We start from the raw sequence: 12,733 nt of genomic DNA on the forward strand, positions 1-12,733 counted from the left end.
AATTGCCAGGCTGGCCTCAAATTCATAGAGATGTCTGCCTGCTGCTTCATCCAGTTTTTGTTTTGTTTTAATGTGTTGATTGTTTGCCTGCCTATGTTTTACCACCCATGTGCCTGGTCCTGTGCAGGTCAGAAGGAATTGGTTCCTGAGCCACGTAGGTACTGGGAATTAAAAGTTTTCTACACGAGTAAGAAGTACTCAACCGCTGAGCCTTCTCTCTGGTTACTTTTATCATCATCATTATTAAACACTGGCTCAGTTAGAATATTTTTTGTTGTTTTCAAGACAGGGTTTCTCTTTGTAGCTCTGGTTGCCCTGGAACTCACTCTGTAGACCAGTCTGGCCTCACACTCACAGAGATCCACCTGCCTCTTTCTCCCAGGGAGCTGGGATTAAAGGTATGTGCCAGCACTGTTCGGCTGGTAGATTTATTCTTAAAGGTTCTAATACTCTGCTAGAAAGTAAATGTTCAAAAGTGTCTTGTGAGTGTCAATGAGCACAAAGTTCAAACCTCAATATACAAAGATCTGAAGTTTAAGGCATTATGGGCTGTGACTCGGTGTTCACCCAGTAACTCTACAATGGAAAGACCGTTAAGTGTAAGAAAAAATTTCCCATCAGTCCTCAGCAGACAGCTACCTGATGGACATTACAAACAGGAGCCACACCCACTCTACAGTGACCAGGCCTGGAGGCCCAGGCTCTGCACAACACATTTCAACAGATCCAGAGCTTGAGCAAAGCACACAGCACGCAGGTATGGAGGTCTGGACTCTAGTAAGTGGGTAGTTAAGGACATGTGCCACCGATGGGTGGCCAGCATCGGCTGTCAGCAGGCAATCTCTGCAGAGCCGGTCTCAGTCCTACGAGGAGCAGCCACAGACAGCACATAAGGAAATAAGCATGGCTGTGTTCCAATGAGTTTTTATTTATAGACACTCAAATCTGAATTTCATAGGACTTTCATGTATCATGAAATGTGATTTTTGAAACCACTGAGAAACACAGAGACCATTCTTAGCTCACAGGCCACACAGAACAGATGGTGGGGCTGGGTCTCAAGTACACAGTCATTTCCTAACCTCTGCTCTAAATAGTTTGTGACATTTATTTGCTGGCATGGATGTAATGTATACTTCCTTATTACGTGAGATCAATAATATACAATTTGCTTAAGGCTTTGTCTAAACTGCTGGTGTATAAATTTTTAAGACAAAAAATTTAAAATGATTCATGTTAAAATTAAATGCTAAAGAAACAGACTGGCCAAGTTTCATTTATTTCTTGACGTGACATCTATACAGCTCACACACACAGCAGGACGCACACCTTGGCTTCACAACAGCACCAGGCTGCACTTCCGGTTATAATACAGCAGGGGCAAGGTGGCTGGGAAATGTACATTTATACACTTCATATAAGTTAAAGGTGGCTACACTATGACCTAGGGTAGCAAAGGCAAGACTTGGACCCACTGCCTGGACCACTTGTGTCTGACCTATTAAAAATGTACCCAGTCATTAAAAATGGCCAGTTGGTGAATAGGCCATGTATAAAATATGTCATGTAAAATTACCCATTTACCATTTTAAAAAATAATATTTAGACTTTAAACCTTTGACCAACTTGTCATGTGGATTTACATTATGGTAGCAAGAAGCACACTTGCTGTACTTCAGCAACCTGGCTAATTTTTTTTTGTAAACCATAACATTTTTGTTAAAACAGCCAAATCAAATCTCTTCTTTATACATCTGTTAGGTTACTTCCAAGTCACTCCCCAACCCCAAAAACCAGTCTGACACTTGCTGACATGTTTAATCCGAACCTATATTTGTAGTTTCTAAAATGCCGATCTGCAGACTCAGTCTGGTTACAGGTACACCATGACGACACAGGCTGTTTCTGCCATCCCATGGAGAGGATCTGTTCCTAACATTCTCTAAAAATACGAATCTGACCATCCTCAGACTTCTGAAAAGGCAGCGACACCATAAATACACTGGCGGGTTCTGTTCTCTCGTGTGAATGTCCACAAACTACCTGTTGTAAGCCCTCTCTTTCTTGGACTTTTCCAGGGCTTTGTCCATTGTTTTCTCGTTCTTCCCCCGACATTTGGGGCAGTACCACTTGCCCTTTGGTTTATGGTTGAGTCCCACACAAGAAAAGTGGAACCACTCGATGGGGCACTCATCGTTGTCACAGCCGATCATCTCTCCATAGGAGACCTGATTGCACAGACAGTACGTGGGCTCATTGGGGTCGATGGGGAGGTCTGCGGGAGAGGCTTCCCTCTCTGCTTTGGCCTTGGAGCGTTTCTTCTTCTTTGAGGTTTTTGCTTTCTTCTCCTTGGGCGTTCCTGAGGTGATGTCGTCATGGTCGTGATTATTAGATGCATTCTCTCGATTCTCATTGTTTCGCTGCCTCCGGGACCGCTTGTTATTCGGCTTGTCTGCCTGAGTGATTGCCTCACTCTTGGACTTGTCCTGGCTGGCCTTGCCGCTGCTGCCGGTGCTGTCACTGATGTCCTGGTGTGCTTCGAAGAGCTCGACATGACTGTCCACCTGCCTGGTTCGGTTCTCCACCAGTTCCACCATCTGACTTACAATCTGGATCTTCTCATCACCCAGCTCCTGGCTTCGGATCAGGGCCCTCTGGATGCAGTGCAGCACCCGCCTCTTCTGGGTGCCGTCCGTCTCACGCTTGAACTTCTCATAGTAGTCATCCAATTCTTTCAGGATCTCTACAAACAAAAATAGTCTGCATTACACACCTGCTAGAAACACTGGTAAGGAAACCCAATACCAACTAAACAAGCTTTTTTTTTAAATCAAAGTCTCACTTGTAATTTAAAACACACACACACACACACACACACACACACACACACACACACACACACACACCCCCAAGGGGCAGAAACAGCAAAGACCAAGTTTCCCCGTGTAAAAATCTTCCCACTTAGCAAAGTTGAAAGGTGATGAATGAAGTTCAAGCTTAGGCAAAGTGCTTCAACCTGAACTACTACTTCGCATTTCAAGTATATTCTCACAATTTCTGTTCAAATATCTTTGTAATAACTTAAAAGCTTTTATTCTGTATTTCTTTGTATCCAGGGTATTGCTCTCCACCTTATCTGAGAAAGTCTCACTGAATCTAGAACAGGGAAGAGTCCAAGGATCCTCCTGTCTCCACCTCCCCAACAGGGATCACAAGCACTTTCCACGTGAACCCCAGGCATCTAAGCTCATATCTCCCCAGCCCCTTGCATTTGAGCATCTCAATGTCTGAATACTCTACAGAGAAGGGCTGTAGACTAAAGACTGTTATCTGTCCTCTATGGCCACTCTAGCATGCTGTTCTGTAGTACTGAAAACAAGAATGCTTTGGTCACAAGACAGCCTTGCTTTAAAACAAAAGGGGACAGATTTTACTTTGCAACTCACAATACTCCAATCTACTACTTACAGTAATTTAAAAACAACAGTCTCTCTGTATAGCCCTGGCTGTCCTGGAACCAACAGAGATCTGCCTGCCTCTGTCTCTGAGTACTCAATAATACCTAGTATTAAATTTAAGCCTTCTTGGGAAGGCTAAAAACAAGCTCTACATGCTTATAAAATGTCATCTGGCAAATTCAATTAGACAATTTCCCAAGAAATAAAGCTGTTAAGTAATGTAACAGAAATCAAAGAATTCAGCTCAGTATACTCCGCAATTCCAGGACTATGAAACTGAGGCAGAAGCACAAGTGTGAGGCCAGCTGGGTTACACATCTGGACCCTGTCTCAAAAACAATTTTTCCTCTGCAGACAAGAGTCTCTGGAGACTTGGGTGTTTTCATGATTTGGCTTTGTGGTATCCCCACTGCCACAGCCCAGGAGGGATTTCTGCTTGAGGTGTAATGGCTTTACAAGAAGTTCTGAAGATTGCCCTCATCCACCAGCCGCCACAAAGCCGCCAAAGCCTTACAAAGCCGCCAAAGCCTTACATAATCGCCAAGCTCATCTGTGTGTGCTTATACCCAAGTGTGGTGACACTGTGTCTTGTTGGTAGAGACCCTTTTTCACTGAACATCAAACCAGCCCAATTGAGGTTGATAATAACAAGAAAGTAGGGGAATAGGTGGGTGTCTGTAACAGCTGACAGACAGGGGAAACCCTATAAAGTGGTTGGCTTCGTAGTTCTTGAAGACTGCAAAGACTCTCAGGCCAAAGATGTCAAAGGGTGCTTCAAGTGCCAGAAATGAACAAATAAAATCATTGGTCATTTAAAAAATAAAAGTGATTAGAAGAGTCTAATTATGTCCACAGAGAATTCCTAGAGCTATTTCCCTCAAACAGTAAGTAGGATCAGATTTTTCTTGAGACCCCTTTGCCACCTCTAAGGCAACCACTGGAAATGCTTTAACTAGGAAGGACACTTGAGTGGATGGGCTGGAAGCCAGAAGGGATATCTAGAAAATTAACACACACCACCTTCTCTCCCGACAGTAAACATAGGAACTCGGCCAGAGGTGCCAGGGCAGCCAGGGCTACATATGCAGACCCTGTCTCAAAACAAAACAACAACAAAAACCCTATAAGACAACAACACAAGGCTGACACTGAATTGTCTCAACAGGTAAGGCTATGTTCAGGGTCTGGAGGTATTCTAGGAAGAACCACACAAGTCACTGTCCCCACAGCAGGATGAACACTACCAGTCTCTAAATAGATAAGTCGTGACTTATTAAAGATAACCCAAAATAGGCATTTTGGGGGTATGACAGCACATACCTTTAATTCCAGAGGCAGAGAATAAGTGAATCTATAACGATTCCAGATCATCGAAGGCTACACAGTCAGACCTTATCAGCAGACAAATGAACAAAGATTTGTGTTATTTAATCAGGTTTGTTTTTGTTTTGTTTTTTTGAGGCAGTCCCATGTAACCCAGCAGACGGTAATATGCTACACAATCAAAGCTGGCCTTGAGCTGCTTGCTGATCTTGCCTCCACTGGGATTACAGGCATGTGTCATCACACCCAGGCATCTTTCTAAGATAATACTGGTATTTTGTAGAAGATCAATTCTATCCGTTGCTAAATTAAATTTAAACAACAGCTTCTTTCAGCTTTAGGTGAAGCTTGTGGAGAAAAATCCCATTAAAAACTTACCACGAAGTTACTGTGGGAGCCACACAACAGCAGATTCTTAGTTACCCTAAGCAAAGTATTCGATCAACAAAACCACCGAAAGCAACAAACAAGGAAGACACCGCAGCTCAGCTTCGGACTGCTCCTGGACCACCATAAGACACCAGCGAGGACAGAGGTGGTGAATAAGTGAGACTGCAGTACCATCTAGTCTGTCCAATTACTAAAAAGCTATTTTAATTTCTATAAGGTTTTTGATAAGACACTGACTGACTGGTTCCAAGGGGGTATTTTTTTTATAACATCTGAAAAATAACTCAGGCAACAAATTCCATTTACAACAACCAATCTATAACCCCTTCTTCCAGACTCGCCTACACCCGAAGCACTGGGCGACCGTCAAAAAAGCTCGATCTGCCACCGCAGTTCTGAGCAAGGACTTATTCTACAGCTGGCTCGACACACCGGCCCCGGCGCCGGGGACGCAGGCGGGGCTCCAGGTGGACAGTACCCGGACAGCGACCCGCAGTCCCGACAAAGGCGCTCCCCGTTCACTTACGCCTTCCGGAAATGCCAGAAGTGGCCAGAGCTGCCCGCGCGGCGCCGGGAAGGCGATCGCGGCGGCCTCCCGGGGGCCAGAGCCGCCATGGCCCCGCGGCAATAAAGCGGCCGCGATCCCTCCAGCCTATGAGGCTCGCGGACCGCGCTCCGCCCCGCCCCGAGGACTCTGTGAATCGACGACGCTGAGGGCGGAGACCGAGATGGGAGTCCAATCAAACCGCCGGACCCGCGAGTATGGCCCGCCCCCGGCAGCAACAGGAGCCAATCCAGGGCCAGAGGACGGGCGACTCGAAGACATTCAAATCAACTTGCCTCCTCCCTCCGCCCGACCCTTTTCCACAGAGAGAATAGCAGGCAGCGGAAACATAGACCGGAGCGCGTCCCCGAGCAAGGCCCGCCCCCGTGCAACCCGTCCCCCAATGACACCTCAGCACACTGATAAGGACATTCCACGGGGGATGGAACGACCAATCATAGCGCCGCAGAGGCGGAACGTTCCGCAGTATGTTAATGACTCCCCTATAAACCGAGCTGCGAAGCTGCATCTCACATAGAGCGCGCAGGGGCGCTTTCCGCGGCAGGTCCCGGTGTGTGGGCCTGAGCGGCAGCTCCCCACCTCCCCCAACTCTTCCGTTTCCCTGCTGCGCAGTTCTGTAAACAAGAGTAAACTCCGAGCGGCCATGCACGTTCAGAACAGAGCCCCCTGACCTCGCAGCAAAGTTTCCCCAACAACCGACAGGACCCGGCGGACACGCAGGCTCCGCCTCTTCGCCACTCGGGGCAGCCTGGGTCTCCGGGAGGACTGCAGGTCCCTCACCTGCCCCGCTCCTCTCGGGCCGGAGCCCAGCTCGCGCCCACCGAGCGCAGCACAGTCGTGCACCTGGTCGGCTGCGATCCTCCCTTCCACCCTCTTCCTCCCCGCAAGACACACCGCGCCGGCGCCCCTCACGGTCGGCCCGCAGCCGTGTCCAGAGCCAAGGGAGGGCCCAGGCAGGCAGGGCCCGGGCGATCGCGCGACCCCGGGTCGGGACTGCCCTGTACTTTATGTAACACTTGGATTCAGGACCGGGCGGGGGGCGGCGACTCTCCAGACCCACACTCCGGTCCGCTGGAGCCCGGCCCGCAGCCGTCTCTCTCTCCAGCCCGGCGCCCGCGCCCTGCGTCCGCGGCGTCCGTATACCACTCCACCTCGCGCGGCCGCCCGCCCGCGCCCCCTCCCCGAGGACGCGGCCGAGCCCCGCGCCCCCTCCCCCGCAGCACCGCCTCATCACTTCACTACAAAGAGCGCTTTGGTCGCGCAGCCTTGCAGCCAGCCGTTCGCGCTCCTTCCTCCTCCATGTCCCGGAGCTCGGCACACAAGGACCTCGGCGTATCAAAGGCTCTCCAGACCTTTTGTTCCTAACCCTCCGAGGACGCTACCGAGAGCTCCGGCTCCAGCAGGACCGGCCAGCCTCGTCGCCGGGACCCAGGGATGGACGCGGCCGCCCCCGCCCATCCATCACCCGCCGTACCTTGGTATTTGGCGTCGATCTCCCGCATCAGCGAGACGTTCCTCTGCAGGTCGAAAGGCAGTGACTCGATGGAGTCCAGGTAATCCTCCACATAGTTCACCAGGTGGATCTGCTCCCCGTTGGCAGGACTCAACATGGTTCACCCCGGAGGTCCCCGGCGACTCGGCGGCTTTCCGCTTCCTCCACCCCCCGCCCCCCTCAAACAGCACTGCAAAATGCAAAGCTCTCGCCCTACCGCGCCCCCCCCCCCACTTCGCCGGGCCGCCGCGGCTACATCTGGCGCCCGCCGCGCGCCTCCGGGGCCGCGGGGACCCCGGCGCCTGCAGGCGCGGGCCGCGGCGGCCGAGGCTCTGGCGCACGCCCCGCCGGCCGTGCAGGCCCCCTCCCGGGCGGCGGGCGGCGCGGGGGGCCGTGCGTACGAGCGCGCACACACCCAAAGGGGGCCGGCCACCGCCGCCCACCCGCCACCAGCGTGGAGAGCGGAGAGAGCGGGGCCGGCAGCGGGAAGGGCGCGCTCCGCCGCCCGCCTCGCCGCACTTGTCCAACGTGGAAAACCCAAATACCAGTTTCAAACACTTGGGAAACATTCAGCCCCGCGCGCAGCGCGCATGCGCCTCGCCACCCCCCCTCCCGGAGGCGGCCCCGCCCCCACCGCATTCACGCCCCTCACCGTCCCGGGCCGGGGGGCGGCGGGCCGCGAGGCCGGCCCGCACGAGGGCGTGGCCTGTCACTGTCGCTGGGGGCCAGGGTCGCGGAGGGGACAGCAGCAGGGCCGTCGGGGCAGGGGCTGCCGGCGACCCGAAACTTTACTAGGAGTTTGGCACTCGGTGGCGGACCTACTGGGCGGAGCCGCACGCCGGCTAGGAACGGCAGAGTGGTGGCCTGCTCCTCTAAGGACACTCCGGGAGCAGACGAGCCTCCAGACCGCCGCTTTCAAGACCGGACTACACAAACCGCGGTCAACATCCTCCAGACTCACTGCATTCCCCCGCCTCCCTGCACGGTATAAATAGGGCCCCGGACGGAACTGGCAACGGCAGCAGCCAATCCCCTTGCGGCTCTTACCTCTGCGGCCAATCTGGACGGGCAGGAGGTGTGGTGGGGCCGGCAACGCCTCCCGCACGCCTAGTACTAGAGAGCTGTCCTCCGCCAGGAGCACCGAGCGGGCGGGTCCAAGGGAGGCGGAAGTGGGCGCGCATGCGCACGCCCCTGGCAGCCGATGCGGACCCGCGCGGGAGGGCATCTCCCGATGCGCGGAGGGACCACCACTCCCAGCATCCTCGGCGGCTGCCGGCGCCTGCGCTGTGCACCCCCGCCGTCCCTTTGTGTCGCCTCTCGGAACTGAGTTTGGAATGGCCTGGAGACAAAGGGGCCCCCGAGGGGTGCTGTGTTCAGCTCGGAGATCTGCAGGGGGCGGGCTGGCGGGAGCAGCGCCCTGATCTCAGCCCTTTCCCCCCCGCGCCGGAGGCTGCCCGGGCCCCCACCGGAGGCTGCCCGGGCCCTCACCATACTGAAGACGCTGCGGGCACCCCGGTGCCCGCCCGCAGAGTCGCGCAGCCTTCGGTTCCCCATCCCGCCCTTCCCCCACCACCCCGGATTTAAGGCTTTCTGAAAAGCCCGGGCTGAGCAAGTGGTTGCCTAGGCGACGGGCCCAGGCGGCCCCGCCTCCTTCCGGCTTAGGCACCGCCCTGGGGCGGAGCCTGGCCTGTGGTCGCAAATTCGCGCCTTTGCATGGCTGTGTTCCCCTCTGAGAGTCCCAGGTTCTGTCATTCTCTGCCCCCTGGGCGGCGCTAGCCGGTACGCTACTGTGGCCTCGTGTGCCGAACGCTGATGACCGCTCTGCGCCTCACCTGTTGGAATGTCGCCGTGGCGCCAGGTCGGCTCACTGTCTTCAGCCACCCACGGTTTGCATGGTGCTGTGTTTCAGACTCCGGGATTCATCCTCAGGCAGAACAGGACTCACCTCTTCAGACCTAGAAGATGTAGTTTGAAAGGATTTGGAATGGCTCTCGAAATACGGTGACAATCCTAACATCCTCGCTCGGCATGTGTGAAAGTATTCATTACAACCCCGTGACGTCTACATTTCCAATGCAGTATGTCTATAATAGAGTATTGACGTGGGGAGGGGTGTTCATCGCAACGGTCGGTCATAGGAATATCAGTGCAGCGAGAGACATTCAGTTCAGCTGTTTTTCCGAGTTTGATCGATCAGATTGGGACTTAGCTGTGGGGCTGTGTCTTGAATCACAGGGCGTGCATATCAGCAGGCGAACGTTCGCTGACTTGGATGTACTGTGGTGTCCAACTGCTTTCAGTCCTAGCCAAAAACAGAAGAATGGAGTTTCACTTAATTGCCAGAAGAAAATAATTGCCCACTAGTCTGCACGAAAGGCTAACAGTATGACTTGGGAACCCGAGGAGAGGGTTACAGAACTGAGAATAAACAGCGAGTCTTTCCCTCAAAGGTCATAGAAGCAGTTAAAGGCACAATGACAATTAAGAGACAGGTATTTTAATCTCAGCGTTCGTTGGGCCATGAATGAACAGTATTTATCTAGGTTTAATAAAGACTGTATAGGGCTGGAGAGATGGCTCAGAGGTTAAGAGAGCTGGCTGCTCTTGCATAGGTCCTGAGTTCAATTCCCAGCAACCACATGGTGGTTCACAAACCATTTGTAATGAGATCTGGTGCCCTCTTCTATCCTGCAGGGATACATGTTGACAGAACACTGTATACATAACAAATAAATAAACCTTAAAAAAATTAGATATAACTGATCCTTTCCAAAGATAACCAAGCTGGAGTTTGAACCAGGTTACCTTTGAAAGTCACAATACTTTTTTTGTTTTGTTTTGTTTTTGTTTTTTGAGACAGTGTTTCTCTGTGTAGCTTTGTAGACCAGGCAGGTCTCAAATTCAGAGATTCACCTGCCTCTGCCTTCCGAGTGCTGGGACTAAAGTGTGCCACCACTGCGCAGCTCACCAGGATTATTTCACAAGTGCCTAAGGCATGCTAACTACAATACTTTGTGTTCTGAGAGCACTGAGTATGTTAATTGGCTTCATAAAGTGGTTTTCTGAGCAAGCTCAGAAGACCAATAGATAAAATGTAGTTAACTATAATCAAGCATTTTAAGTATACTGTGTGGAAAAGCAAAGGCTGGGGAGATGGCAGAGGCTGAGTTAATCTGAGTTCAAACCCCTGAATGCATATGGTGGAGAGATCGAGTCCCTCTGGAGAGTTGGTCCTCAGGCCTCCACGTGGGCTTCTTATCCCTTGTTCCCTCTGTCACATACACACTAAATTAATAAATATAATTTTTAAGAAAACCTCTTCCTGTAAAACAGAGACTGGGGAAGCAATGAACATGAGCCCAGAGAGAGAATCTGGCAAGACCTGTGTTTGAGAGCCTCCTTGAGTCTGATTAGAGGTGTTCCCTGAGTGAGGCTCCTGGGATAAAGGGCACCCTCCTGCTAAATGTCAGCTTCCCTTTCTCATTTCAACTAGCCTGAGCTTGGCTTCCATTACCAACCCAAGCTTGTGGACATGTGCAACCTCTTGGTTTTATAAGGAACGGGCCTAGGGAAATCAAAATGGCTCAGCCATAAAAGGTGCTTGCTGTCAAGCCTGACAACCTGAGTTCACTCCCTGTGACCCCACATCGTAGAAGGAAACTCCCCCAAGCTATCCTCAGACCTTCTCACTTTTGCTGTGGCACACACGCACACATACACATAAATGTGATTTTTTTATTTTTTAAGGGAGGTGACTTAAAAGGAACAGGATTCTCTGAGATATTCTGATAAATAGTCCTGGTTGTTTTCACTTCACCTTAACTCTGTGTGCGCTTAGAAGTTCAGTACACAAAAGGACTGTACATTTAACTGTACAGAGAGTGGGGTATAGTCATTTTCTTTTTTGAGACAGGTTAATATACTTTAGGCTGGACCAGGTTGGTCTCAAACTCCTGAAGAGCCTCAGCTTCAGCCCCCTGAGTGATAGGATTACAGATATGAGCAACCAGACACATCCCACAAACATTTGAATGACTCTCAGAAGGCTTAACAAGAAGACTTGCTGCCAGTTGAGGTGGTACACTTGAGCAACTGACTTCCAGCAGACAGAAAATACCATTATTGGTTTTGAAACCATGATTTCCTGTGCCCAATCCAAACATGCCAGCTGTCCAAAATCATGGAAGGTTTGGCTCTCATAGCTCTTTGAGTTCTGCATTCCAGCCTTTGGTTTCTTTCTATTCTTTTCTTTCTTTCTTTCTTTCTTTCTTTCTTTCTTTCTTTCTTTCTTTTTGACAGACACATTTCATATCAGAATAAAGACTTTCTTCAGCAAGTATTTACCACCTGCACAGGAAGAGTGTTTGAGGGACTTTTCTCAGGCCAACCTCTTAAGTCAATTTGCAGGATATGTCAAGGAGATCAAAAGAGTTTACAGTTAAGTAAGTATTCAGGGAGTGGTGACCCATACTTGTAATCACCAACTGGGGGAGGCTGAGGCAGGATGTGTTTAAAGCCAAGTAGGCTAGTGTGATTTACATAGTGACAGCCTAGGTTACTGAGTGAAACCATATCAACAACTGAGGTGGGTGGGTGGGTGGGGAAATAGAATTACACATTGCTAGAGAAACAAGATAAATGCACACACACATGCAATGGCAAAATGACATGAAGGCAGGTAGTTGTGAGGAAGAATAATATTCCAGGAGAACTTGGGATATTTGTGGACCATGACTGACTACCATGATGTATAGGACACTGTCTATGTTACATGGCATTTATTTAGCTTCAAGCAAGCAGTGAGAGTCCAGAATCTTCAGGAAAAAAAGAAGCACTCCGGGAACACAGCTGCTTAATCATTTGCCTTTCAAGAGAGCACCCAAAAAGAGTGAAGGCCACAAGACCAAAACAGCTGAGGCTGCTCAGTGTTGTAAGGGGATTGAGCAAGCAAAGGGGACGTATAACTCAGCATAGTTCTCAGGAGATGGACGATAGAACTTTTCATCCCACTTTGATTTGTTTTTAAGGCAGGATCTCATATCAGTGAGGCTGGTCTTGAACTCCTTGATGCTCTTGCACCCTTCTCCTGAAAGCTTTGGTTTTACAGATGGACACCACCAGTTTGGCTCTAAAAAGTTTTTTAAACAATTTATCCTTATGTGTATGGGTACTTTGCCTGCATGTCTGTCTGTGGACTGTGTGTGTGCATTGCCTGCTGAGTCCAGAAGAGGCATTGGGCCCTCTGGAACTGGAATTTCTGGGTCTCAAACCTGGGTCCTCTGGAAGATCAGCTATCTCTCCAGCAGACATTTCCAGTCACACATGCTTGAGCAAAGTGTCATTTCCTGGCTTGTTCTTTCATCTGAAATACACAGGACAGTGTGAAGCACACAAATACTGTGTGTACTGGAGTGCAGACATATCTGTTTGGGGATGCAGTGTTGGTCTACATGTGCCAAGTGTGGCAAGGTGCAAACTTGTAGACATGATGTGAATATGTTGGGG

At 50.7% G+C, this 12,733-nt stretch overlaps 1 protein-coding gene across 7 annotated transcripts; it reads right to left on the reverse strand.

The window, feature by feature from the left end:
- Positions 1–908: 908 nt before the first annotated feature.
- Positions 909–8,294, reverse strand: Ing1 (inhibitor of growth family member 1). Of its 7 annotated transcripts, XR_004772600.1 has the most exons (4): positions 5,698–7,193; positions 5,160–5,283; positions 4,779–4,849; positions 2,609–2,743 (listed from the first exon to the last, which is right to left on the reverse strand). XR_004772600.1 is itself a non-coding variant. In XM_027387861.2 (3 exons), the coding sequence occupies exon 3, from the start codon at positions 2,595–2,597 to the stop codon at positions 2,040–2,042; it is 558 nt and encodes a 185-aa protein (XP_027243662.1). In that variant the 5' UTR covers positions 2,598–2,743; positions 4,779–4,849; positions 7,211–7,348; the 3' UTR covers positions 909–2,039. The 7 variants fall into 7 exon arrangements, 4 of the variants coding, with proteins under 4 accessions (XP_027243662.1, XP_035309372.1, XP_027243660.1 ...); XM_027387861.2 differs by lacking the exons at positions 5,160–5,283; positions 5,698–7,193 and adding an exon at positions 7,211–7,348 and having other exon boundaries at positions 909–2,743; XR_004772601.1 differs by lacking the exon at positions 4,779–4,849 and having other exon boundaries at positions 2,605–2,743.
- Between the last annotated feature and the right edge of the window lie 4,439 nt (positions 8,295–12,733).

The sequence above is a fragment of the Cricetulus griseus genome (genome assembly GCF_003668045.3).
Source record: "Cricetulus griseus strain 17A/GY chromosome 1 unlocalized genomic scaffold, alternate assembly CriGri-PICRH-1.0 chr1_1, whole genome shotgun sequence".
Taxonomy (NCBI): Eukaryota; Metazoa; Chordata; class Mammalia; order Rodentia; family Cricetidae; genus Cricetulus; species Cricetulus griseus.

Coding starts and splice junctions, on each gene's coding strand:
- Ing1 (XM_027387859.2), bottom strand. CDS start 7,346: ATGTTGAGTCCTGCCAACGGGGAGCAGATCCACCTGGTGAACTATGTG. Junction 2,744..7,210: donor GATCGACGCCAAATACCAAG/GTACGGCGGGTG, acceptor TTTTGTTTGTAG/AGATCCTGAAAGAATTGGAT.